Source organism: Athene cunicularia, assembly GCF_003259725.1.
Source record: "Athene cunicularia isolate RWA chromosome 3 unlocalized genomic scaffold, athCun1 chr3_part1, whole genome shotgun sequence".
NCBI lineage: Eukaryota > Metazoa > Chordata > Aves > Strigiformes > Strigidae > Athene > Athene cunicularia.
This window is the reverse complement of record NW_020799097.1, coordinates 118589815-118616476: the sequence shown is the minus strand read 5'-3', so window position 1 is coordinate 118616476 and position 26662 is coordinate 118589815. Positions and strand designations below refer to the sequence as shown.

The 26662-nt window shown below is 37.5% G+C and overlaps 2 protein-coding genes across 8 annotated transcripts in view; one reads left to right on the top strand and one right to left on the bottom strand.

Moving 5' to 3' along the window:
- Positions 1-17388, bottom strand: part of SLX4IP (SLX4 interacting protein) — a 76884-nt gene extending 59496 nt beyond the window's left edge. Inside the window, exons 1-3 of the mRNA XM_026844979.1 lie at positions 17222-17388; positions 15792-15968; positions 11248-11296 (exon numbers count right to left, since the gene is read on the bottom strand). Of these exons, the coding sequence (XP_026700780.1) occupies positions 11248-11274 (27 nt within the window). The 5' untranslated portion in view covers positions 11275-11296; positions 15792-15968; positions 17222-17388. The remainder of the gene's footprint in view (positions 1-11247; positions 11297-15791; positions 15969-17221) is intronic.
- Positions 17389-17525: 137 nt separating this feature from the next.
- MKKS (McKusick-Kaufman syndrome) lies at positions 17526-25693 on the top strand. 7 transcript variants are annotated; one of them, XM_026844972.1, is made up of 6 exons: positions 17526-17639; positions 18789-19018; positions 20718-22137; positions 22620-22795; positions 23494-23604; positions 24081-25693. In XM_026844972.1, exons 3-6 carry the CDS (start codon positions 21147-21149, stop codon positions 24519-24521), a joined length of 1719 nt encoding a protein of 572 aa, XP_026700773.1. In that variant the 5' UTR covers positions 17526-17639; positions 18789-19018; positions 20718-21146; the 3' UTR covers positions 24522-25693. The 7 variants fall into 7 exon arrangements, with proteins under 7 accessions (XP_026700773.1, XP_026700778.1, XP_026700774.1 ...); XM_026844973.1 differs by having other exon boundaries at positions 17586-17713; XM_026844974.1 differs by having other exon boundaries at positions 17587-17639; positions 18793-19018.
- The last annotated feature ends 969 nt before the right edge of the window (positions 25694-26662 follow it).

Here is a 26662-nt window from a genome sequence, read left to right as displayed (position 1 = left end):
CCCCGCCCGCCGCACCTGCGGGGCCGCCCCCCGCACCACCACCGCCTTCTTTCCAGTGCCTGCTGCTGTTACACCGCTGGTCGGCCACGCCAGGCCTTCTCAGAACAAACCTTATCAAGAATTAGATCCCGCCATGGCTGCACTCTTTCAAGAATTTTCTCTTTCCTAAATAAAACTTTATGCTATGAAGTTCTTCAGTGCGGAATGATTTGTAAACATCCAGCTTTTGCTCTGTTGCCAAAACGTTAAGGGATGGGTTGAAGACAGATGCAAACAACAAAGAAAGGCCTGAGAATTAATTGTGCATAAAGCCAGATTGTGGATGCTTCCTATGGAAGCCACAGAGGGAAACTCCAGAACACACAAGTACTCAGTGACAGATTTTCTTCCCATTTAGGCAGCAGCATAATCATTCCGATCTCATTACCTGTTCAAGAGCAATCAGAATATTAATGGTACATTATTGCATTTTCATGCTTATAATCTGCAGTTTATCTGCAATTTAAGAAGTTAAACATGCACCCCCTCTATTCAACAGCGGTCATACACACGAAAACTTATCCCACGTCACTCCCCACCTAGGATGCTGACCTTCCACGGCCTGTTCCACAACCCTGCCACTTTTCATTTTAGTCTTTCCCTAGTTCTATCCAATTCATAAATCCCTGTAAGGTGCTGCTATAAACATGAAAATAAAAGCAAGGGAGACGTTCACTGCTGAGAATGAGCTCTCACAGAACAGGATTTTCAGTCTTTATGGAAAAGTCTGAAATCATCACTTTAACTACATGGGAACCTCCATCACGCAGCCCACAACAGAACTACCATTTGAAAAAAAGGTTTTCACTATGCTAGTAAGATAATAGATGGCACCACACACATTTAAACTACTTTATATTGTAATAGATTTGGACTAATGTCCTACTACTTTAACGTTCAAATATGCAACACACTGACTTTTTGAAGAGGTCCAAACTCTTACTGAAAAGACAAGGGAACTAGTTTAAGCACCTTACGGATCACTGGACTATTGACAGGTGGCCAAATTAGAGAAATAAGCATGTAATTTGCTGATCAAGGTCTAACCATTAAATCCGTGTGGCAATCCAAAAAGAAAGTAGACATCTTTCAAAATCAAGTACCAATATGACAGCAGCCAGCAGCAGCAGCAATTTTGCTGTGGGTGTTACTACAATGTCAATGTTCCCAGTGAATGAGTTTACCCTCTTAAATACCATTGTGTTGGTTATCCTGAAACTACCATTTGCACCAATTTAAAGTCACTAGTACCTGTGTAGATAAAATCTGGTGTTAAGGACACAACCACTTCTTACATGGAATAAAAATAGCAGGAGGATACAAGCTGACATTAATTCAGGAGCACCTGTACTCTGAAGAGCAGGCACAGCTCTGCATTGCTATCCAGGCATCATTTCAAGAAGCCTGCACCTAATGAGTTAATAGTGATACCTCAGTGCTCCGCTTCCTGCTTTTTAATAAATGAAAAAAAAGCTAAAGCGTTTCACAATCTATTATTGCCAGTATCTCCCTGTCAAGGAGGAATACCATGCTGGCAGAGCAACAGACTGTGAAGCGAGGCTCTGATTACACCAAGGAACATGGCATGCATTGCTGCTGGTAATTCCAGAAGTATTTTGTCCTTCTAAACTAGTTTTGAATTTGTAGTCCACTGCAACAATCAAACTATGTCTTAATAGTCTGTGATCTAAGTGATTTTTCTAGGTGTAGAGCTTGAAATACTGTGAGATTTCTCAATGCTTGTAAAAGACCCTCTAACAAAAAGGTAGGTTCTAATGATATCTGAATATCATTTTAACTTCTGAGCTTTCAATATTTTTTATTGTATTCATCACTGGATTTGTCCATCCCAAAATCTGTATCATAGTTCAATTAGGAATTTACAAAACCAGACTAAATCCCAACACTTCCTACATGCCTATTAATGTAGGCCTCAAAAACAACAACGATGATTACATGCACCATCTCTAACAGCCATGCAGAAAATGGCTTCAAATTAGCCAAGAGTTTTCTAAACTATGTAGAATATGCTGGGCAACTGTAATTAAATCTCTTTTCAGTTCATAATCAGCAAGTACCCTGAATACTCCAAGCATTCCGCAAATCAAATCAAAATTCCTGCCAGTTATCAGGGTGAAGAAGGGATACAAGCAAAGAAACATCTTCCTTATGTTTGGTGGGTTTGGGGTTTTTTTAAGTATTTTAAGGTCATCTCTAAACAGCACCCTCTGTTTTCATCGAACAATAAAATATAAAACAAAAAATAAAATATTCCATATTTCTGAAAGGTGCATAAATTGACATATAAAGATTTAAAACTAATGACAAATTCTAACAGTTTTCTGAAGAAATCTATAAACCAATGTTGTTCTTTATTCCAAATCTTCCTGTAATATTTCTCTCTGTAGTCTATTTTATATTATACTCCAAACACTCAGTACTCAGCACTTGTCTGAGGCATGAATGTGTTCTGGTTGATTGCTTTTTTAAACTGTGGGCTTCATTTTCAATTTTTGATGTGTCAGACTTACCCCAATCATCTAAATTGTTTGCAAATTTGCCAAGACATGGATTGCAACTACGTGACAGTTTAACACTCAGCAAAATGAAAACCAGAGACTTACAGACAATACCACAAAGGGAATAACTCTTTTTAAGCTTCTTTTCTATTACTGAAGAACACCTTATTATGGCAAGACAATGCACTATGGTAGCGCTACTTATATTACACTCCTTCCTATTTTTGTACTGTAGGAAAGTCAAAACAAAGAAGGGAAAGTTATATACTGCATGACCCTACTGACTGTCAAATCCTAGAATCTTGGCATTGAACAGATCCTCTTTAATGGCCCAAGACTTCGCTCTTTCCCAGCTCTTTAGTTCAGCAAATATTTTATGTTCAGAGCTATACCCTTCTCTTCTATCAGCCTTTATCTGCATGATACAAAGCAGGATAAACCACAACCATGTATATTTGGTTAATTATGAGTGCTATTAAATCACTGGTATATTCAGTGAACAAAGATGACCCTCTGAGTTTAAAACAGGCAAATACTGGCTTGAACTTGAAAGGTTGTATTTAACTATAGCTTATATAAACTATTGTTTCACCAGCTGAGTGGTGTCAGATATGCCAGGCACCTTGCTACTTCCTGGAAACTAAGCAGGGCTGTGCAAAGGGAACCTTGCACATGGGATAGAGCTTAGTTTAGTTAGTTAGTTATTGAGGACAACAACAAGTTATTGAGGCTTAGTTTTGTTACTGAGGACAGAAACAAGATGAGAACAGAGTCACTAACAATATGAAAACGCTGAGAAAATGTTCTGTGGCTGCATCCCATTTTGTTGCAAAGAAACTAGTGATATGTCATTCCTCCTCACCTCTGTTCTTGTCCTCACTCTCCCTCAAGACTAACTATTCTTCAACATGTATTTGATGCAACATCTTTATAGTGATTCTCCACTCAAAAGCTATTTATTTAGTATGTACATGGCAAGTGACATAGAAAAAGGAATAAAATCTTGGTTTTGCTGAAGCTGGTAGATTGAGGGTTTCGTACAAGAGGATCTCTCTGTAAAACACAGAGATAGCAGAAATAGCAAAGAAGCCTTAGTGAAAGAAGGTACAAAGACAAGAAAGTACTAAACCAAGAAAGATGACAGTTGCTCTTCAGGCTTCATAAACCAATCATACTTCCCCAGCAAGGTGTATACAGACAACAGGAAAAGATCATCTTGAAGCACTCAAATCACTGAGTTAAAATTTTGGTTCAAAACCGTCTGCACATGATCTAGACCACAAACAGCTCATTTCCCACTTTCCTACATTAAATTCCCTCAGCTACAAATACTGTTTTGTAGTAAGAAGGCAAAGTCGCCTTTTCTGTAGGGCTCATAAAAACACTTCATTCTAAGAAGCAGGGAATAAAAAAAAATAGGTTACCTTGATATGTACCTTGAAAGGTACAGACTAGGCAAGACTTATCTTCATTTCCCATTTCTTTGTATGACTAACTGAATCTATACAGCTAATCTGATTTTTATTCATTATATAAAGGTGTTTTATTGCTGCTTTTCATTTGGCCAAGCAGTAGCACACAAAGACAAAAGTAGACAGATTCTGTTAGAAAGGTAAAACAGTACACAACAGCAGAAGGGGTAGAATGTGGACAAACTACAGAACTTGCTTGCTGCAATAAAATGCCTCTTCTATCAAAAGATACCACTTCATATTGTAGTTTGTTTTTCAAATGTATTTGACATCTTGTTTCTACCTTTTTTCTTAATATTTGAAATTAATATTAAATTCTGATCAGACCATTCTTTTTCAAACTAGGTGAGTCCTAATTTTTAGCACAGAGTAAACACATAATGTTCACCATCACAATTTGAAATGAGTCAGCTGGAAAATAAATGGAAAAAAAACCCCAGAAACTGAGATATAACTAAAACCACGGTAGGAGTCTGCATGTTAAATTTTAAAGCATGAATTTTACTTAGTTAACATCCGTTTAAAAATATTCTTTTCTCTTTATATTGCTCTCATACACATACCAATATTATCCATTTGAGCAAAAGTTTCAATCATACAGATTTGAAAACACTTAATACTATTCTGATTTTCTTAAGCATGGTGTTTCACAGCATTTCAAGTTAGAAATATTTCCAGTCAATATGGGCACATAGTGTAAGACAAAAATCACCAGTGGAACTCCTGATCATTTAGGGGTTAATGTACCATATCACACTACCTTACATTCAATTACTTGCTGAGAACCTTTTTCTGCTTTATAATACAGAATCATACACACCTAATTTAATGTTTTTTCATAATTCTACTTCCACTTTATCCATCTTTTCACAGTCCCTAATCACAAATTGGCAACAAAGGTGTTTTCATTTTACTCTCTTCATACTGAAATTAAAACAGATTTCTATTTTATTATTTGCCTGTATCACATTTCAATATTTTTCCAACCTAACTTCTTTAGACTTTGACATTATAGACAAACAGGTTGCATTTAAAAAGATAGAGAAATTGAACTGAGGAAGGCTGTTAATGAAATAAATTAGTATGTCCTTAGTTAAGCTACAGTGTCCTACCAATGTACTCATACAGGCTCTGATCCAAAGCCCACTGACTTCAGTGAGGTTTGGGTCAGATCCACTATAAAAAGAACTTAATTCACTAGTGGTAAATGAAATCTAAGATGTATAATTTATTTAGAAAACACGCCAAGTAACACTGAAAATAATGTTGGCAACTTCTTCATAGTTCATACAGATTTTTAGTTCCTTAAACTATTATTTTAAAAGTCTGGAATTCATAGTTTTTGCCAACCACATTGTCACAGCTTAATTGAGCAGCTGTCAACTGTTAGAAAATAACTGCATCATCTTCCCTTTCAGAAGAACTAGTGTGGGAAGTGAAACACTTACATGGGATCTAAAGTTTCTGGAATCATGGTAATGTATCTGTTTTCATCAGGTGACCATGAGTCATCATTTTATCAGCAGTTTAAAGGGTTTTCACAATAGTTGAGCATCATCAGTACTCACGCTTAGCAATGACTACAGCGGAATACTAAAATTCGGTGCCACATCCTGTGGTACCATCATTTAAGGAAAAGTTTGGCTATTGAGTCAAGAAAAATACTGCAGAGTCACGGCTGAATAAGTGCTGCAGTGAACAGAAAATGTCCAGAAACTAAGCTTTTATTTGAGAATTGAAACCAAGCAATAATTTTGCTTTTAAAAATAGACTCCTTTTAAGGAAGTTGTGAACCACATGGATGAAACATAAGGAAAGAATAAAAATGTGTTGTCAGTCTCTCTTCTCCCTTTTACTCCATAGTCCAGTCAGAACACTCATATATCAAATACTCAGATGACTTTCACATATCAGAATCCATCTACATTGTCCAGGGTGGGGGAGGCCATAGGAAACAATACAAAAAAATTTACATTAAATTGCCATGATAGTAATATCAAGAGCAACAACTGCATCACTGCTTCATTAAACTGTACATGACATTACCAGGTACTATATGAAACATGGATCCCTTCACCTCCCAGCCTACTAACCTCCATCTGAACTCACTGGAAAGAATTGAAGAATTTCACCTACAGCACAAGCTGAAGCCTCTCCCAGGACCTAAAGACATTCAGTGACCCCATACAGCATCTCTGCTAAGCCCTGATGTTTTGCTGGACTCAAAGAGATTGAAGTCTGCTTCTAAGTTTCCCACCCCTTCCTCCCTCACTGCTGGACTCAGGGGTCAAGCAGGCAGTACCACCAAGATCTCCAAGAAGCAGAACAGTGGAGATATAAAATATGGTAGCACTGTTCAGAAACAAGGCACGTGACAATTATCATGGAGATTACACCTCTGAATGAATCATGTTTAAAAAAAAATTTAGCATCACTTGGTATGGTGAATATTTAGAATGACATACCACTGTCACAGTAGTACAGAGCTCACAATTAGCAAAAGCCTCATTTTCTGCCACAACTGGAACTTTCAAAAGTAATCAGATTACTTTTTATTTGAATTACCAAAAAAAAAAAGTCATGCAAGTAGAACCACTCTTTTATTCCTTATTTGGAGTGATCCTCGTGAAAGCAGTGTTTCTACTATTGATGTTTACCCCTCTGGCTTCCTATTCCTTTCTCCTTCTGCTAACACTTTAATCTCTCAACTCTTCATCCACCCATCATTTCCCTAGGCTTGAAAATTAATCCTCTGAGGTCAGTGAGGAAACTTCCATTGACTCCAGGAGGTTTATAGAATTAGACCATACACTTAATTTTCCTCCCCCCTCTACCTCCCAACTTCCTTTTTTCTTTCTTCTGGAACTTATTTACTCATCATTTTAGTCATTCCATATCTGGTCCCATGAAATCAGGAATTAAATGTAGAGTTAAGAACTATCCATTATTATTGTTTTCTACTTCCTACTTTAAATCATATTTCTCCCCCAGTTCCCTTCTTAACACATTTAAGCCCTTTTAGACATGTATCATATCTTACCCATTCATATAGAAACAAACATCACAGCTGAGTGAAGTGTGGAATGCTACTTGATAATAACAATTCCAGCTACCTGTATTTATAATTGCTGTGAGCAATGCTGCTTTAGGAAAACTCCATCTCTAGACAATCACTATTAAACAGTTAATATAGGTATTTCTTAATTTTTAAAGACCACAAAAGCAAATATAAGAACATTCAGTACATGTAAAATTCAACAACCTTTAATCAGTTTGGAGAACGTTTAAAAATTCTGATTGCAGAAAACTTAATCTTAGCGTATTTCTTCTGAAACATTTGTAAGTACTTCAACTACAGGAATTTTACATTAAAATGTCTTCATTTTGCAATGGGAAAAAAGAAACAGGCATCAGAAAGTACTGATTTTATTAGTTATTTTAATTAAGCACTCTAAAAATCCTAGCTTTCAAACTAGAAATCAATACACTAAACAGTTCAAAACTATGTATGTAAAAAAAGCATCTGTAGTATCAGTCTAGTAACTCTGAGCAGTCATAATCTCCAAAAATATTAAACACAAATGGTATTCCTTATTTTTACTCTCCACTTGAGAGCACTGCATTCATGTATCTATAAACTTATAGCAAGAAAATGCATTTACTATCCTCCATTACTCATTATATGGAATCAGAGAAAAATTTTAAAATTAGATAAGAAAACCTACTCACCTCCCTAGTTTTTCTCCTCCCCAAGCAACTCGCAAGAAGAAGCAAACATACTACTTTCTCACAGAGCAAAATATTCACAGAAATATTAATTAGATAATTCAATGGACACACTTGACAGAAACTGAAATTTTAATCTGCCTTGCCCACTTAGATGTCACCTAAGAACCATCCAAAGAGGTGTATATAGCAATATCTGATTAAAAAAAAAAAGATCTTTGACGACATACTATCGCTGTATTACATTTCAATTGGTGGCTAAAAAAAAAAAAAAGCAAGCACCGGAAAGATATGGTGAAGCTTTAGCATTAAAATCTGTTAAGATATTTAAACACACATGGAAATAGCAAAAAAGGCCTTTTCAAAATAAACTGCTGATTTTCTACAGTCATACTGTCATTTTTCTGTCCAATAATTTCCAGCACTTCCATCTTTGTTCCCAGCATAAAATATGCTCACTGCTTCAAAGGAACTTGCAATTTAAAGCACGCAAGATGTTTGAAGGACCAAAAAGTTTCATACACACTTCAAGCATGCAGTAATTCAAATTGAAAACAAGGAACACGGCTGAAAAATCGATTGCAGAGTGTGCTGGATGACCAGAGGGAACACTGAAATTATAATTATCTTAATCTAAGATATGTACAAGCAAAGGCCTACAAATCTGAGACAGAACAGAGCTCTTAATTTCTCAAAGTAGGAAATGGCAAAGAAAAGCTTCCCTTTAAGTTGAGCTATTGAAGTATAGTAACAACTTAAAGTCTTCAGTGTTTGGCAAATGAACGAATTGCAGAAAACAGTAAATGAAATTTTTCTATTACAGCCATAAAAATTACTATATTTAGTTCTGCAGTTTGGCATGAATAAAGTCGTTTTACACAATTCTGAAGAGCAATGCTTTCTAGTTTGTCCAAAGTTTAAAACAAGGCCCTAGTGATATTATTTTTCAAATCCATATAGAGTTCATGATTTTGCTTTAAGCCTCACCAATTAAAGTTAAGATTTATTTCTCAGAACAGCAGTAAAATATTTTAGCAACACACAGAGAAAGCTTAATTAAATTCATATGTCTTATTTTCCAGATCTGGGGGTATTCTACCATGCAGCACTTCATGAAGTATCAATATTTCCTAAAATTGAAAATTGCCGATCAAATTAATTTGCATAAAATATTATCTATTGCACATCACAACACCATGGCATCCAGCCACTTGGCAAGTGAAGAAAGTGTGTTTAGGACCTAACTGTAGCTTTTGTATTAAGGTTTAAAGCTATTTTACTGCATCAATTATTTTATTTCAATGGTTCTTAATTGCCCATAAAACCAAGCTTAGGATCGCCTTTCAAAAATAGTCCAACTACTCCCTCTACTGAAAATAACTGACCATTACATTGGAAGTACAGAGATGCTCATAAGAAAAACCTATTGTTAAGAAGCAAAGCCATTAAATACATCATCGGTGTTTTCCTTAGTTACATTCCAGTCAGCTAAGAATTGACAGACTGATAAGCTGTACTTTTTGCTCTCTCACCAAAAAGATTAACATACACGTGCCTACAAAATCTAAAAACTTAAAAGTAGAGAGTGTAGAACACGAGGCACGATGGAAACATTTTCAGACTCGGTAAAATACTATCAGTTTCAAACACAAGGAACCTGAAAGTTGAATATAGTATTTTCTATACTCCCCCTACAGAGAGGAGTGAGAATATTTTCTGCCTTTTAACGAGCAATCTTCTGCACATAGATCTTCCTCAAAAAATTTACATGAAAGTTGAACAGTCTTTAGAAAAGGGAATACATTAAATGCAAACCTAGTGAATGTAAAGCAGCAAAAATTCACACACAAAATCCCCAATCTAACAAGAAAATGTTACGCATCTGCGTACAAAGTGAATTCTAATCAGCTTTTCACATACTTACATTATGTATTTGACACATTTGAGTCAAGGCAAAGTTAATTTTCAGCACGCAGTACATGCAAAAACTTATCCTCATTTCTCAAATACTATCAGGAAGAAAATATAGTTGTACCTCACTGGCACTGTCTAAAGCTGTATGGGTGATCCTGCTTAACCTACAAACGCATGCTCAGTGAGAACCTATCTGTTTGCTCAGATACTCAGTGATATTAAACTACCTAGTGACTGCCAGGGTACGCGCTGAGTACCAATGAAGTGTCTACACCGAATAAGCAAGCTGTAATAATGCAGGTCAGTAACCACATATCTTAAGCCTTTTTTATCTAGCGAAGGTATTTCAACTCACACCACTTGTTTTCTTGGCCACTTATTAAAATTGATGATATCAAAAGTTCTCAGCTGAGAAAAACAATGTCTTCAGCTTCAGCTCTTGTTGTTACCCACATCATGGCATACAGACTTGAATATCAGTTAAACCATGCTGAAAATCAAAGATATTTCTCCTAACTCCTTTACCAATTCAGAAGCAGTGAATTGCATAAACATGATACTGTCATTTTAAGGTTTAAAATCACGTTAAGCCTTAAAAGAGCAAACATCCCACTAGATGACAGCAGTTTCCCTTGGAAAAGACCATACAGCACAGAAAAAATGTTTAGTCTGCTTGTTGAACAGGTTGGCTATGTGCAAAATCAAGCTTCAGCAGCTTCCACTGCCTGATCAGTCAGGAAGGTTTTTGTAGCTGCCCTCCAAAAAACCCAGGAAGAAAAAAGTCTTTTCTGTTAAGAAAATTCCTGGACAAATAATTTCCAAGAGAATAATATATTGCACTAATCACTTCAAAATGTACACATTGCCTAAACTACACCTGACATACAGGAACACAGAAACAAGAGAGAGGGTCTCAAAGAGGTTTCACAATTTTTACTGAACAATTAGTTTTATTTATTGATAGACTGATATAGTTATGGTAGAAGAATTATGAAGTGCTATGTTTATTACATAATGTTTTAAAAAGCATTACTCTTCCAATACATAACCAAAAGTCAGAGACTGTTTGCAAAATAAAATGCAATGGCATTTTACTGGATGTAAAACAACTGATCCCTGAAAACGGGAGAACAAGCCAAAAAGAGATGCAAATAAAGAGCTAAGTGTGATAGTTTAAGAACACTGCTACACCTTAAACCAGGAACTCTTATCTGGGAAATACACTAATAATATTGCAAGATTACAGTAAGAGAAGTATCAACCCAAAATTTTATTTCAGATAGAAGATACTGTTCTACTGAGAATTCATGCAGTTCCCAATTCAAACTACACAACTAATCACTTTTAGTTACATGATTTTAATCTTCAGCTGACCTCAGGCACACTGTGCCATGATACAGCAGCAGTTCAAGAAGTTTGCTTCCAATGAGAGAAAAACTGATACAAAATGTGCTATGACCAGAAACCCAAAGGATGAATCTCTTCATCATTAACTTTTTTAATCAACATAAACACATTCTAAGCAGTATTACAGATTTTTTTGTTTGTTTAAATGAAAGATGTAACAGTCTACTTACTTTAATGACAAATTTGTTGGATGCCATGATCGATCAGTGTAAGCTGGTCCTATAAAAATATCAATTAAAAGTAATTAGCACTAGAGAAAAAAATCAGATCTCAACACCACCTGAGAAGGATTTTTAAAATCTATTACTCCTTTTCTTCACTACTGCTATTCTTCCAACCCTCTATTCTGCTTTAAGAAAATTACGGAAAAGTCTTATTTAAAGAAGATTTACTTAGCTACCTGTTTTGGTTTCTTTAAGTGAACTTCATAACTGTTCAGGTATTTAGCATACAACACATGGAATACAAAATCAGAACTATTTTTTCAGACCAGTACCAAAACAGAGACATATCCACCTAACTTATCCTCAAGAAGTTTTCCAGAGAGCAGCAAACTAAACCTGGAATATTCCTTTACTACCTTCTCAACCACCGGTCCCTATGTACATGGCCCCTGGCCTCGTTTCTCTTTCAAAATAATAGCTTCACATAAAGCCCTTCACATAGCTTAAAGAAAAAAGAAGAAAAAAGGGAAGAAAACACACAAGATTAAAAAAGGTATTGTTCTCATGAAAAAACAATCTTAATACATGAAATAATATCTGCCCTAGTCAAAAAAGTCCTCAAACCACTCTGTGTACAGTTCATCCCTTCCTATCTTGTGGATACTCCATTTCTATTTAGCTAGGGAGCTCACAACAGCTTACATACCACAATGGCCCTACAGAAATAGCATCATCCATCATGTTGTCTTACTAGGGGCTCAGCAACACTACACAAATTTCAAAATTTGCTTTCAGACCAAGCAGCAGTAAGCGAACTTCAGAATCGAGAAATCGAGACACCCATTCACTACCTGCAATTCTGATAATCAGTATCAGAGTTTAAACCAGTTCAAGAACAAAGCACAGTCACTTTTTTTTTTTTTTTAATAAGAAACTATGGCTTCTGATGCACCTGGTATGCATATATATATATACATACATTAAGTTTATTTAAAATTTTAGACTACTGCATGCATGAAGTAACGTCACCTGAGCATTACTGTGGTTGCACAAAAGTAAAGTGAACTTTGGACATCCTCTTCTCTTGCTTACCCCCAAACAGGATTTAGATTGCTTAATTGGGGATACTGAGTGAAATACATTTAGCTGCATAAACCTTGCCTCTGCCTCAGACCACTTCAAGTAACTCAGGAAGCACTAATTCATGCTGGAAGTTAAATGCACCCTCCCTTGGGGGAAAGAAGAAACCTTCAACTAATTGTGAAGTTTTTCCCCCCTACCCCTTGGAAGAACACTGTATCTCACTCAAATGACTACAAGCTTCAGGATGGCTTGCAAGCCAAACCACATCTAGTTGCCTTCCTCACTGATTTCAGTTTAACTACTTTTTTTTTTTTCTGACCTGACAACAGGTCACAGCACTACTGGGGAAGTTCATCATTCTCCACGTGTCAAAAGGTAAAAAATTAGTTTAAATTCACAAAAACCCTTCCAGATAGGCCCCACAGTGTTGGGATTCAGAAGTGACATGGCATGGGCCCTATGGTACCAAATTAATATGTACAAAAACCCAGGAATAAAAAATTTAAATACATTTTGGTTTCACACAGGAGAGGAACAGAGGCAACAGACAAGGAAGAGACATGGACTGGACAGAAAACCAGGTGAACAAGGGTATTGGTACACCAGTAGAAGATAGGGTACCCTAATAATACAGTTCAAGCTTCAAAATCAAGAAAAAAAAACAACTGTCAGTGGCTGCTGCCTACAATAAACAAACCAGAACAGAACCTACAGGAAGGATAGAGCTGCCTTTTACACTCTAAAGTTTCCTAAAGGATTGGTCTGTCAGAAAATTGACTAGGTTTGCTCCTCTTATTAAGAGATGGAATAGGAAAATAAGAACACAGGAAGACATACCCATTTCTCACACCATACTTCAAGTTATTGTAAAGTACTGTGACAGAGCTGTCAAAATTTCATGACACAAGTTAGGTTGGTGATATGTGTCTCTATCAGGCACTATAATTACAGATTTCAAAAGGCAGTCGTTATCCTTATTTAACATCAAAAAAGCGCAAAACAAGACCCACTTTACAACCACACTGTATAGCATAGATAATTTTAATCTTACAATTCAACAGTAATCATTTTGAACTTCTATGCAGTGCAGACCCAAGATTTCAAAACAATGAGAAAATGTGAAAGTAACAAGGGCACAATTTCATATACTGCCTCAAAGAAAACTCTCACTGATTTTTTTTTTTTTTTGAGTATTTGATATCAATATCTAAGTAGTAAGAAACAGAAATAGTAAAAGGATTGTAAACACTGAGAAGTAACACAGTTGTTACTGTAACCAGGTTAAAATGAGTTTGAACTAAGAAATGTTCTGGAACTACCGAAAGTTAACATGAATATAGTTAATAAAATATTTCAACTATGTTCTGAAAAAGCTCAAAGTTATAGCTTTTCTCAGCTGCACAGTAACAGCAATCAGAAAGTTATGTAGAGCAAATTGAATCTTCAAGTAAGTCATGCAGACAGAAGCTGGAACACCATGCTTTATGCCACACGACTATCATTCTCCCCTGCACAAAACAGCCCCGGAAACCATTCTCTTTTACTGGAATAAAATCTGTAAACTATCGATAGTAATTTCAAGAAACACAATGTAACAAACAGTGCTCTGGACCACTTGTGACATCTTATTCAATACTGTCAGATAGGAAGGTGCTACTTTATAGAAGTAAACATAGTAGAACAGCTGTGAGAAGAATCCTAGTAAGGGATAAAACTCAGAAATTCTTGACAGCAGCTGCTAGAACTAGGTCAGAAGAGATGTTACAGGGAAATAGCAGCCATGAAGTGAAAACCAACTGTGCTTCTCAGTTCCTTCAAACAGTGTACAAGATTGTATTCTTGGTGTTCAAGAACTCCAAGGAAGGACTACTCACCCCATCATGTAAGAACAAAAAGCAAATAATAATGTATCACAGCCTTTTAAAACTACCACAGAACCTGGGCATGTATGACTCAGATTCTCTTAACAAAACAAACAAACACGTTTCAACAGCATTTCAGGATCAGGCTTTTAACTTTAATGAAAGGCTTTACTAATGATCCCTACCTCCTACCTCAAGAAAAAGAAAAAAAATAATTAAAAAAAGAAAAACAGTAGGCAAGAAACACCAAAAACCAGGAGAGTGTTAAATGCTATAGTCTCTTCTCCAAGCAGCTAGAACCATAACCTGAAGTTAGGAAATCTGTAATTACAATTTGCTGTGGAACACACCATCAACTAAGAGCTTCTACAAAAGCAATGACAATATTGAACACAACTAACATTTACACAGAATTACCTGTACCTTGGGATATGGTAGAGCACAAGGTACATTGCCTCATGCTTCCAGGAATATAGTTTACCTAGACTGCATGTAATTTTCCAGCTGCATACGGTATACAAGTCACAATGGTGCTGCAGGCCTGTGATCTGAAGAATATTTAAACTGCTAATGTTTTATCATTAATCCTTAGAATAGCAATAATATGAAGAGTTGCAACAAAACATGCCAGAGCATCATCTCTTCTCCAAATGTTCGTGTCCTGTCTGAGAACAAAACACCTGGATGAAACAGCTGAACTTATCCCAGCATCACAAGTCTCTTTTTTATAAGAATTTGCCACCCAGAATACTACTGTTGCAACAAGACTGCAACTACTGATGTGAGAAGGACTGCTGGCAGGCAGAAATCCTCTCAAAATCCAATTTACAAAATAATAGACGAAAACAAAAAAAAAAGAAAAAAGAAAAAAGATGCACAAGAAAAGTTATCTTTGGTTCAATTTGCTCTTCACAGGAGTAAGCTAACTTTGGGAGTTTGCCAATACCCCATTCTTTGCATTGACCATATAGATAAGACAAAGGAAATAGAGCAGGCAGAGTAAATGCAAGCAAATCCTTAGAAACAAAAAATAATACACTTAACGTGAACCATCAGGAAAGCCACTGAACTGTCATGGATTAAAAACCACCCAACACTAAGACATCAGAAAATGAGGAATAACACCCATCATTTGTACAAGAAATAAAAAGCCAACAAGCCCCAAAATACTTAGCCATTTTCTGTTCTGAAAAAAAATCCATTACAATTGCTACTCTCTGGTAACAAGAATCCATCTCATGGAATATCGTATCTGTTGCAACATAATGCAAACCTCTAAAGGAAACTGTGCATAAAGAAATGTGAAGATAAACAAACAAGGCAGAAAAAGTTCTCTCAGAAGGTACATATATTTATATATCTAAAAAAAAGTCTTGATATCTGTAGTATTTCAACATCTAAATTTTTGATAGCCTATACCAGAAAACATGATCTAAAGACATAGGTTTCCTGTAGCTACACTGAGACACACTTCAAAAAAAATGCAGCAAAGTATCTTTCTTTCCTAAATTTGACGTTAAGTAGACACCCAGGAGAAGCCAAGAAACGTGGACTCCCAGAGAGCAAGCTGAAGTGTTTTCTGCCAGCTGATGCACAGCATCTTACCTTAGTAAAGAAATAGCTTCCTGTGGTGAGGGAATGTGAACCCAGCAGGGATGAGGATCTGAAATATCCTGCCACACATGCCCACTTGAAGACAGCAGCTTCTAACACAACAGCTGCAAACTATTCATACAATGCCCATTTTGGGTGTCTTTACCATGTGTGGGGAGAGGTGGGCACCTGAAAAAAGCAGAACCAAAAATACAAATGCTAATTAATTAACTATATTTGTAGTTCAAAATTAACTACGACAATATATAAGAAAGTTCTTCTGAAATTTCCAGTCCTTCACTATCAGAATCAAATGCTGCCCAGCCCAGACCCATCACTCTTCAGTTTCTGAGAGCAGATCCTAAACTTGGGATGAGCAGTGTAATACTCAGCTACTCACATATTTAGTATTTCTAGTTCTGAAGAGACATATCAGAATCTTGCAGGTTCACAATTTTTAGGTCCAATGTTGCCAATTCCTCCACTCAACCTCTGGAAACTATCCTTCCAACAAAGTTAGCAGATTTTTAGCTCATTGTTATTTACGTTCCTTCATTCATTCATGAACTGCCAATTTATCTTTAAAGTTCAACAATTCACTTTCAAAAATGCTACCCATTCAACACGCAACTGCATTGAACTAGAGGAATGAGAGATTCTAAGGAATATCAGAGCCCTTATTACAGACAGGTGCTGGCTACTACATTTTTATATTGCTGAAAGCCTTTTTAAGTTTTGCAGAACAGCCGAATGCAACAAAGACTGCATTCGGCTGTTCCACAAAATTTTTTTTTTTTAAAGTTATACTCGTCTCTGCACAGAAAGTAGGCATTAAAAACTTTTTTTTTTTTTTTTTTTGGGGGGGGGGGCGCGACAGTTGTAAACTCTGCAACTATGCGCAAAATTAAACTGCCCCATTCACACATGAATATAATGCTAACTATTCTTGACAACGACTGCAGGTGTAGAGGAAGACAGGAGAGGAGTGAACACAGAAAAGGTACAGAATAGAAACACTAAGCAAAAAAAAAAAAAATGAAGAAGAGGTCAGGTAACAAAGTTTGCTTCAATTGATTTTGCTCAGAGCCTGCTGGAAGGCTCAGGCACGCACAGAAGCAATGCGGAGTGACTGCAATAGAACTTAAGGCGGAAAAATCAGAGATGCCCGTATTTTTAAGCCTAGCCGGTGCTTTTAAGAGGCTCGCACCTCACCGGACCGGGAGGGGGTGCTGACGCGAAGGGCGGCGCCTGAGGGAGGCGGCTGGTGCCGCCACCACAGCAGCTCCCCCAGGACATCGCCTCATACGTTTATCTACGAAGAAAAGCGAAAGGGAAAACCGAAGCTTAGCCGCTCCCACCGAGAACCTCCCGGCTGAGGGTCCCAGCCGGGCAGCAGCAACGCTGCGGCCGCCACCGCCGCTGCAGTCGCAGGCGTGCCGTACCTCCTGCCGGTGCCGCGCCTGCCTCCAACGGTTCTAACGGCTCCGCTGCCCCCAAGTAAGATGGCTGCCGAGCACGAGCTTCTTCTCCCCTATCCAAAATGGCCAGAGGCTGAACGACTGACCTTGCCCGAACGCAAAATGGCCGCCGGGGCAACCGTACGCTGACGGCGGGAGGTGTAACCTCGGCCCCGCGCGCGCACCGTGGACACGTGATACGAGGATTAGCCAATGGAGAAACGGCGCGAACAGCACTTCCGGGTTGCGCCAGGCCACTTCCTGCCGTCGGGGGGTTAAAGGTGCAGGGAAAGGCGGGGGGGGGCCTTGCGGCCCGTGTATCGTCTCCCTCCCGTCCCCCCTCCTCTTCCCTAAGGTGCTGGCGGACTCGTTCTCTTTTCGCCTCCCTGGGGTGAGAGCCGAGGTGAGCACCAGGAGGGTAGCGTTTTACTCATCTGCAGCCGCTTTCTGCGTGAGGAAAAGGGAGAGGAGCTTCAGGTACCCCGGTTCCTCCCGTCGTGCCGGTCCTCCTCAGCCGTCTCTGGTCTGAGGGGAGCCGCCGCTCCTTCCCCCCCCCCCCTCAGGTGTCCGCCCTGCGAGGTTGTTGGGATGCGAGGTATAGAGAGGAGATCGCCTGGAAACACGTCGCGGCGTGACCGAGGGCGGTGGGTTCCCTGCGGCCGGCCCGCCCGGCAGAGAATGGGCTGCTTGGGCTGGGCCGTAGCAGTTCGTTTCAGCGTCTTCCCAGCCCGAGTGCGTCTGCCTCACGCCTACCGGCCCGCTCTGGGACTTTGGAGTCTGCTTTACCTTGTATGCAGAGTGGCGTGAAGCTGTGAAATCTCCACAGCGTGGTCAGGCCTGTTTAGTAGTGCATATTACTTCTTTTAGGTGAATGAAGTTAGACAGGTGTAAGAACACTTACTCTGAGTTGTACCTTTACAGCTATTTAAACCGAGTTATTTGATATGAAAGCTGAATATACACACCTTTTTTCCTATGTTAGGTACTTCTTAACGCAGTCCTGTAGAAAGTAGACTTTTGCACATTCTTTCAAAATAAGGTTAAATTTACTGTATTAGTATTGATACTGTTATAGCCTCTGATAATTAAGGGCATAGCTGCTACTCTGGGCAACATAAAAGTGATGTCAGAAGCATTGCAGCTTGTTTGGCCTGTAAGTTAAAAGCTCCATATTCTGTTAGGAGCTTAGTAATTTAATTTTATTAACTGGGGGGGGGAAGATTCATTTTGAAACTGCTTTGTTTTAGACTTCAAATACTTACCATCTGAAGCAGTAAAATTTATAATTAGGTGAACATAAACTAGTAAAGCTTTAAGACTTAGCATGCTAAAGCTTGAAGCAAATGCAGCAATTAACATTTTGAGATGTCTGAATTGAGGTTATTTTTATAGGGTTTTTTTGAAGTTCACAAAGATTTCTTGTGTCATTTTGTGTTTTAATCATCTGCACTGTAATTAAAGCTGTTAACATAAGGTTCATCCTTTCTGTGCTATTATTATAGAGTAAAAAAAAGGTTAAATATATTTAAAATAATGAATTATCTTTATCTAGGTAGATGCCATTTTGCAATGGGTCTTAAAACCATCTGGAAGGACTACAAAGTTCTGATTGTTATGATACCTAGCCTTGGGCTGGTGCACTGGGGCTGGTTTTATATCAAGTCCAGTCCTATTTTTCAAGTGAAGACAGAGGACTTTGTTCCAGAACCTGAGATTGTGGCATATGTGATGCAAAGGGATCACAAAAATAAAGAAAAATAGCATTTGTGATATGTATTGTGGGTAAGTTGCCTAATTAGTTGTGTCTGTATGTTTGAGGCAGAAGCTGAGTCAATTAAATGAGAATTTTCTAACAGATAGTCTTCCTGTTCAAGCTTTAGTCTTACAGAGTTTTATTTATTCTTTTTTGTAACAAAGTTAATTTGGTAGTTACATGGCCCAAAAAATGCATCATACATCTTAAAAACTACTGCTAAATCCGATGTGATAGGATCAATTAAGTGATGGTATTACAGGTCTTGAAAATAGTAACTTCAAGACAACAGTCAAAATCTCATGATTGACTGGTTTTGCAAGAGTGCTCTTCAAAGTTCAAAACTGCCCAGAAATAATTGTGACTTTACATAGTAATAAATTCTGTGTTGTTAGTAGAGGTGGTAATTACAATAGAAAACAAACAAAATTAAGTATGAGAGAAGCTTAAATACTGTAGAGATTACCTGCATATGTAAATAAAATACCCCTTTAAGTTTTGAACTGCTTACGAACTGAAAAAGAAATAATTGTATGTTGGGCATCTTGAAGTTAGAAACTTTTCTTTGAGGCAAAGATTTTTTTTTTGAAGTTGTATGAACATTAAATAAAGCTTTTGTTTCTGAAGTGGTTGCCTGGGAAGCAGTGCTGATTGTTCTCCGGTAAAAACAGGTTAACATCACTGTAGTCTTTAACATAATTCAGGGCACTTTTGGCCTGTTGTTTATAGACCTACAGGTAAAACAGTGTATAAACTCATGGTCAGAATTGAAGTTGTTAACAAACCTTTATATATAATAGGGTTTTTTCAGTTAAAAAGCATTATAGCATATACAGGTCAACTATGAGGTTCATTAGACTCAGGTCTGGGTTCTGTGCTTGGGTCACAACAACCCCCTGCAGTGCTACAGGCTTGGGGAAGAGTGGCTGGAAAATGTTTGGCAAAAAACAACCTGGGGATGTTGGTTCACAGCCAGATGAACATGAGCCAGCAGTGTGCCCAGGTGGCCAAGAAGGCCAACAGCATCCTGGTTTGTATCAGCAATAGTGTGGCCAGCAGGGATAGGGAAGGGATCTTGCCCCTGTATTTGGCACTGGTGAGGCCGCACCTCGATGTCTGGGTTCAGTTTTGGGCCCCTCACTTCAAAAAGGCCATTGAATGACTCGAGCGTGTCCAGAGCAATGGAGCTGGTGCAGGGTCTGGAGCACAGGTCTGATGGGGAGCAGCTGAGGGAACTGGGGAGGTTTAATCTGGAGGAGGCTGAGGGGAGACTTCATTGCCCTCTACAACTCCCTGAAAGGAGGTTGTGGCAGGGTGACTGTTGGGTTTTTTGTGCGTGTTTTTTTTTTTTCTCCCAAGTAACAAGTGATGGTACAAGAGGAAACAACCTCAGCTTGTGCCAGGGGAGGTTTAGACTGGATATTAGGAAAAAATTCTTCACTGAAAGGATTGTCAAGCCTTAGAACAGGCTGCCCAGGGCAGTGGTGGAACCACCATCTGTGGAGATATTTAAAAGACCTGTAGCTGCAATGCTTAGGGACATGTTTTAGTGATAGACTTGGCAGTGTTAGGTTAACGGCTGGACTCAATTTTAAAGGCCTTCTCCAATCTAAGTGATTCTGTGATTCAGTATTAGTCATGTGAGTTTTTGTGAAAAATAAAATTGTGATTTGAGCTGTGCAATGTTGTCATAAGATTATCCTAATACCTTTCTGTTTTTTATTGTAGGTATAACTAGCTTTTAAGCTTTTCATCTGTGGGTGTTGCCAGAGGAAGAGATGAGGAAAGCTAGCTGGAGCAGAAAGAACTTTCTCCTAGTGGCAGGACTGTCACTTATAGGGGTCCATTTTGGAAGCATGCTCGTAAACTTTGTTGCTAAAAAATCTGTTCGATCACATTCAGAAGCTACAAAAGATCGTCATGAATGAAATAGCTTATGGCTGTCATTATGTAACAATTTCACAGTAGGATTTAGAGATCATGAGAAGTCACAGAAGTGTTGTTCTCATACTATATGTACTGCTTCACATTTAAAATAATAATCCTTACCTGCAAAGAATTTGAATGTACTACTTCAAATTTTAGAAGTGCTATGAATTATAGATCCAAGTGAAAAAAATCTGTTTTGTTGGCCAGAATTAAAATCTTACTTTGAAAATGTCTCGTCTTGAAGCTAAAAAGCCTCCCTTATTTATTAGTGAACCTTTAACTAAAGACAAAGTTAGTCACTCACTGTCTCTGCTGAGTGGAATATTAAGATCTTGCTATGGTCCTGCTGGTAGACTCAAACATCTCCACAATGGTGTGGGAGGCTATGTTTGTACAACTTCACAATCTTCAGCAATACTCAGTAGTCTTTCTGTCAGTCATCCTGTGTTAAGTGTTTTGGCAGCCTCTGTACAGAACCATATATCCCGCTTCAGTGACTGTGGCTTATTTACTGCCATTCTTTGCTGTAGCTTGATTGAAAACTTGAAAAGCCTAAATGTTGCATCTTGCACTGTCATTAAAATAAGCAAACATCTCTTGGGTTTATGTATGGACTACCTCAAATCTGAGGCCTGTGGCTGCCGAGTAGCTGTAGATTTTAGCAGTGTTGAGAATCTTCTTTGTTTGGTACGTAGCGTATTAACAAGTAAACCTGCCTGCATGCTTAATAAATCAGAAGTTGATCATCTCACCATGGTGATTTTAAAGGCTTTTATGTTTACTGTTCCATGTCATGTTGAGACTGATGCTGTTTTAGGAAAGTGTGTAATAGTACCTGTGAAAGGTGGAAGAGTTGCGGATTCTACGGTTCTTCCTGGACTACTGATAGAAACACCAGAAATTCAACTGGTAAAACCCCTTACTGTCAAAAAAACTTGTTCCAGCATGATCAAGATAGCAGTTTTCTGTGTGTCCATGTCAGGAGACTGCTTCAACCACGAAGAAGGAACTATAACAGTCCATCAGGGAATTTCTCTAGAAATGTCAGAGCTGGATCAGTTGCTTACTGTAGGAAAGCAGCTGGTTAATGATGAGGTTGGCCTTGTAGTGTGCCAGAAAGTTATCCATCCATCCTTGAAGCACTATCTAAAAGAGAACCATGTCATCGTGGTGGACAGAGCTGGGCTCTCTCTGATGGAACCCCTGAGTCGGATGACAGGTAACAAGCGAGTGTTCACCTCATAATGAAAACTGATCTAGGTTGATGACACTGAATAGTAAGAATTCTCTTCTGTCTCTATCCTGCCTTTGCAGCTGAGCAAGAGTTGGTCTTTTCTAGTCTGAAAATGATTTTTAGGTGAGATTGGTCTTCTGCAGGCTCTAATGATGACATACTGCACATGTGATTACTGATAACTGCATGAGGAGTATCCAGTTAGAGCAACTGTTTGCAAATGTAGATTATTTTCAAACTGCTAAAAAAAACAATTACTACTTTAATCTTAAACTATCACTAAGTTTTGCAATTAAAAAAGGTGATTTCTGTTTGTAGTTTCCTGTGTAGATTGAAAAGCTAGGTATTGAAGAATACATATAATTTAAAAAGCCAAGAGGAAAGAATGAAATGCTTTATGGGATGCAGTAGATAGCTGTTTTGATGACAGTAATACATACTGTTCTCTGCTTTTCTTAATTGGACAGGTTCAAAGCCTATAGCTTCCATACATTTGTTGTCTCCTAGTTGTTATGGCAGTTTGAAAGACGTGTGCCTTGAGAGTTTTGCCTCAAAACATTTTGTGCATCTAATTCCTAAGGAGACAGTTATCTGCAGCTTAATACTCTGTAACAGAAATGAAACAGCATGGGATGAATTGAAGGTAGGCAAATTTTCTTGAAATCTTTCTTGAGAAGTCATGTTTTTAATGGAAAAAAAGTAATGAAAAATACAGATACAGTGAGTTTAGAGAAGTGATTTTTCAGTACATAAATGGAGTTTAGTTAGAGCTTAGGTATACAATTTCAGGAAAGCAATTCAGAAACACTCTTTGTTTCCAGAATCTCAAAATCCTTGTGCTCATGTTCATATAATGCCCCTATTTTAATATGGGAAATTGTTTAGAAGCAGAAGCATTTTTTTTTACCTGTTCTTGAGGCCAGTGCTGGATAAACATTTTCATGCTCATTACTTGGTTTATAAGAGCATAAAGAAAAAATTCCCCAGCGCAAGGCCAGCAGCAATACCTGCAATGGCAGTCAAGCATAGTTTTGCATTGAATAGTTACCCTAGAAATGTCACTGATACTGATTGACTTTTTATATATAACAGTGTTTTGCAAGAAGAAGGAATAAAATACAGCTTTTTTATTTCTGCTTTTCCATATGAGTGTGGACAAATACAGTTTCTTAAGTGAATATGGTTTTGGAAACCACTCAGCAGCTTCGTATCCAGATGTAATTCAAGTTTATGAACTCTGTACCAGAAACTACTGAAAATTTTATTCTGGTAGGTTTTTTTCAGTGGGGGCAAAACCTATTAATCATGGTATGTCTAATGACAAATTCATATGGTTTTCAGCGTGCCTGTGAAACTGCAGAGCATGTGTTACAGTTAACAATCAAGGAACCTTTGGCATTATTAGGAGGTGGCTGTACAGAAACTCACCTGGCTTCATATGTAAGACACAAGGTATGTAAGACATAAGGGTTTTTAAAGCTGCTTGATACACTTGGAAAACAAGAATTTTTGTAGAATCACTGCTGCAGTTAAAACACTTGTCTAGATTAATATTGCATTTTTGCTGTCTAACTAGTAATATAAAACAAAAGGGTGTTTGAAGCACTTAGTGCTAATTACATCTTTCAGATTTGGAAATACTGTATTTGTACTTGTTAGTCTTTAGGTATATATTATAGCAAGTGCATCTATTTTAAGTGTTAAAATAAAAATGTGTAGAATTTTTATGTTGAAAGATAATTGTGCAGAACTCAGCTTTGACTTGTCTAGAAATCTTTCCTATTGTGGAATAATCATCACATGAACAACTTTTTTAGGACTGAACCATCTGTTTTGAAAAAAGCAACAGTATGAAATATATTTGGTTAAAATTATTTCTGTAAAACAGTGTTCTAACTTTGTTTTCCTGGTTTTGTTTTTTTCTTTAGAGTGTTAGTCTGTCCACCAGCAGTCTTAAGGATATAGATTGTTCTCAGGCACAATACCAATTGGTTGCTGATGGTTTTTGCCGTGCCCTGGAGTCTGTAGCTTGCTCTCTGAAACATGATGATGGAGAAGTTCTTACAGACATGGTTTATGGACACTGTTGGTTTGTTCCATCAGGTTTTCCCTCTGTCTCTAATTGGTCAGATGTAGTTTCAAAATGTGGCTGTGGGATTAATGGTAACACTGAGAATCTCAACTGGAGGCTTTTGCAAGGCCAGTTTGGCTCTTCTGTTATACAGGGCTGCCCTAAAGTGCCCTCAGTAAAAGTTGCTGACTTTCTGACACTGGACTGTTTTGCTGCAAAGTGTAGTGGACTACAAGTAGCTCTGGAGACAGCTAATCTGATTTTGGATCTTTCATATGTAATTGAAGATCAAAATTAGCTCTGATCTTATATGAATTGTGTTGCACGAGATACTTAATTGAAAGCAGAGTAATATATTGTGTTTTAAGATACTCTAAATGGTTAGGATATAGATGACATTTTCAATCAAAGTTTACCATTAAGTACTCTTCTGATTGTTTATCTACTGTGCCCTCAAGCATTTTCAGATGTTTAACATTTTGTTGGGGACTGTTAAATGATGAGCCAAATATACAATGAATCATAGTAATATATGATTTACGAGTAGTCAAATTAGTGTATTCAAAAGACTGAATGACACTTTGATATTCCCTCTGCATTAAGCAGAGTTTTGGATGTTTGTTAGCTCTGTGGCATCTTCAGAGGAATGGGAAAAATGGATTCATTTGCTGAGAAAAACATATGTTACAGATTAGAATTTATGTAGGCTCAGCAAAAGCTTTACACATTCAAACAGAACTTTATCCCTGATATTTTAAATTTTGTAGGTAAAAAAGGCTTTCCTTATCCACTTGAGCCACTTGTCTTCAAATTTTGTTCTGAAGATCTTGTCACTATATACTGTGTACAGTATCCATTTTTAAATGGCCAGAAGATTTTGGTTCATACATGTAATTTATTTAGCAAATTACTATAAATCAACATGGAGATCTTAAGTTAGCAGGGAGGTCAAAGATTTGAAAACAAATGGCAGGCTGTGGAAAAAACTTCTGTAAAGTGGACCTTATTTGTCTTCTGTGGAATACAGAACATCTTATAAATAATGATATTTCTGTCATTTTGGGAAAGCTGCAAGAATGTCCCATTTCCCATTCAATTAACTCTGACTGTGCATAGCTTCTCTTCTTTTAATAAAGTAAGGCTTTAAGCTGCTTGGCTTGTTTTGATCTTTAAATAAGGCTGTAAACTGAATGAAACTTTTTCTCATTTTCAGCTTGCATGCAAGATCAAAAGGGGTGTTACAGTTTCTTGCTTAAACTCATTTTCTTTGTCCCTTTTCCTCTGTTTTCAGTCACAAGGGACAAATTGTTCATGACATGCTTTTCCTGAAAACATCCGAGTTAGTTATAGACTAGTCTGCTTATTTGTTTCCTGGTCTCTTAAGTTTTTAATATATTTACTGAATATAAGCAGTGGAATTGTTTTTTATAACTCAATTTTGAAATATGTAATTAAAACCAGATCTTTCCAGACCTTTTGTACAAAGTCCTTTTCATTTTAAGACCATAAATAATCACTTTCTCACTGGAAAAAAATGAAAAGTTAAAGTTCTTTATCTTTTTATGACCTGAAATGATTGCTTCAGTGCTATAAGGCATCCTTTGGGAATTTGTGGAAGAATGTTACAAGGGTTGAGATGGAGGCTGTTCAAAGTTGGTTACTAAGAAGGCTCCTTTCATATCTTGATACTCCTGTATAATATGAACCATACAAAAACATCAGGAATAATGAAGCCAAATGATCTTGTATATCTTAAGACACAGAAGAATCTTGGTAACACTTCATCTAATTATGAGTCTCTAACTCAGAGTGTTGAATTAGAGTATTTTACTTCCTATAATAGCAGCTTGTTATGCAGCACAGAAATGTGGAGTTTAGTGACTACAGCTGTGAAGCAAAAAATTAAAACAATATTTAAGAAGTAGTAATTGCTAGTGTTCTTTTGTCTTGGTATCTGAACCTATAGGAGGTTCACAGACCCTATAAAACTGTGGTTAGCTCAGATCTTATTCATCTTCTCCCCCTCCCTTTTTAAGAAAATCACACATTAGGAAACTGAAAAAACGTAATTTTTGAGTAGGTAAAATTTCAGTTATACCTGAACCAAAGATGGTTTTTAATAGGTAGTTTTAATAACAACGAATTTTTGTCACCCAGTGTGAGTGGAAAGGATGAATAAGCATCTGGCACTGCTGCTTATGGGCAGCTCAGGTTCAGTTCTTAGCCTGCCAGAAGCTTCAGTGGTTAGTGTTACCCTATCCTTAATGGGTAACATAGGAGGAATGCAACTTTGGATACTGGTTAAAAAATTTGACTCTCAATCCAAAAGCAACATAAAAATAATTTTTCTGAACTCCTGTGTTTCCTGATAAAACTTAAGTGCAAAAATAGTGGGTGTTGTGTTGTCCTGTCCCGTCCCGTCCCTGTCTCTTATACACA

Bases quoted from the DNA above. Each gene is read 5' to 3' on its own strand.
- MKKS (XM_026844972.1), top strand. From the start codon at position 21,147: ATGTCTCGTCTTGAAGCTAAAAAGCCTCCCTTATTTATTAGTGAACCT. The intron at 22,796-23,493 runs GTAGGCAAATTT...TATGGTTTTCAG, and splicing joins CAGCATGGGATGAATTGAAG to CGTGCCTGTGAAACTGCAGA. The intron at 23,605-24,080 runs GTATGTAAGACA...TTTTTTCTTTAG, and splicing joins CTTCATATGTAAGACACAAG to AGTGTTAGTCTGTCCACCAG.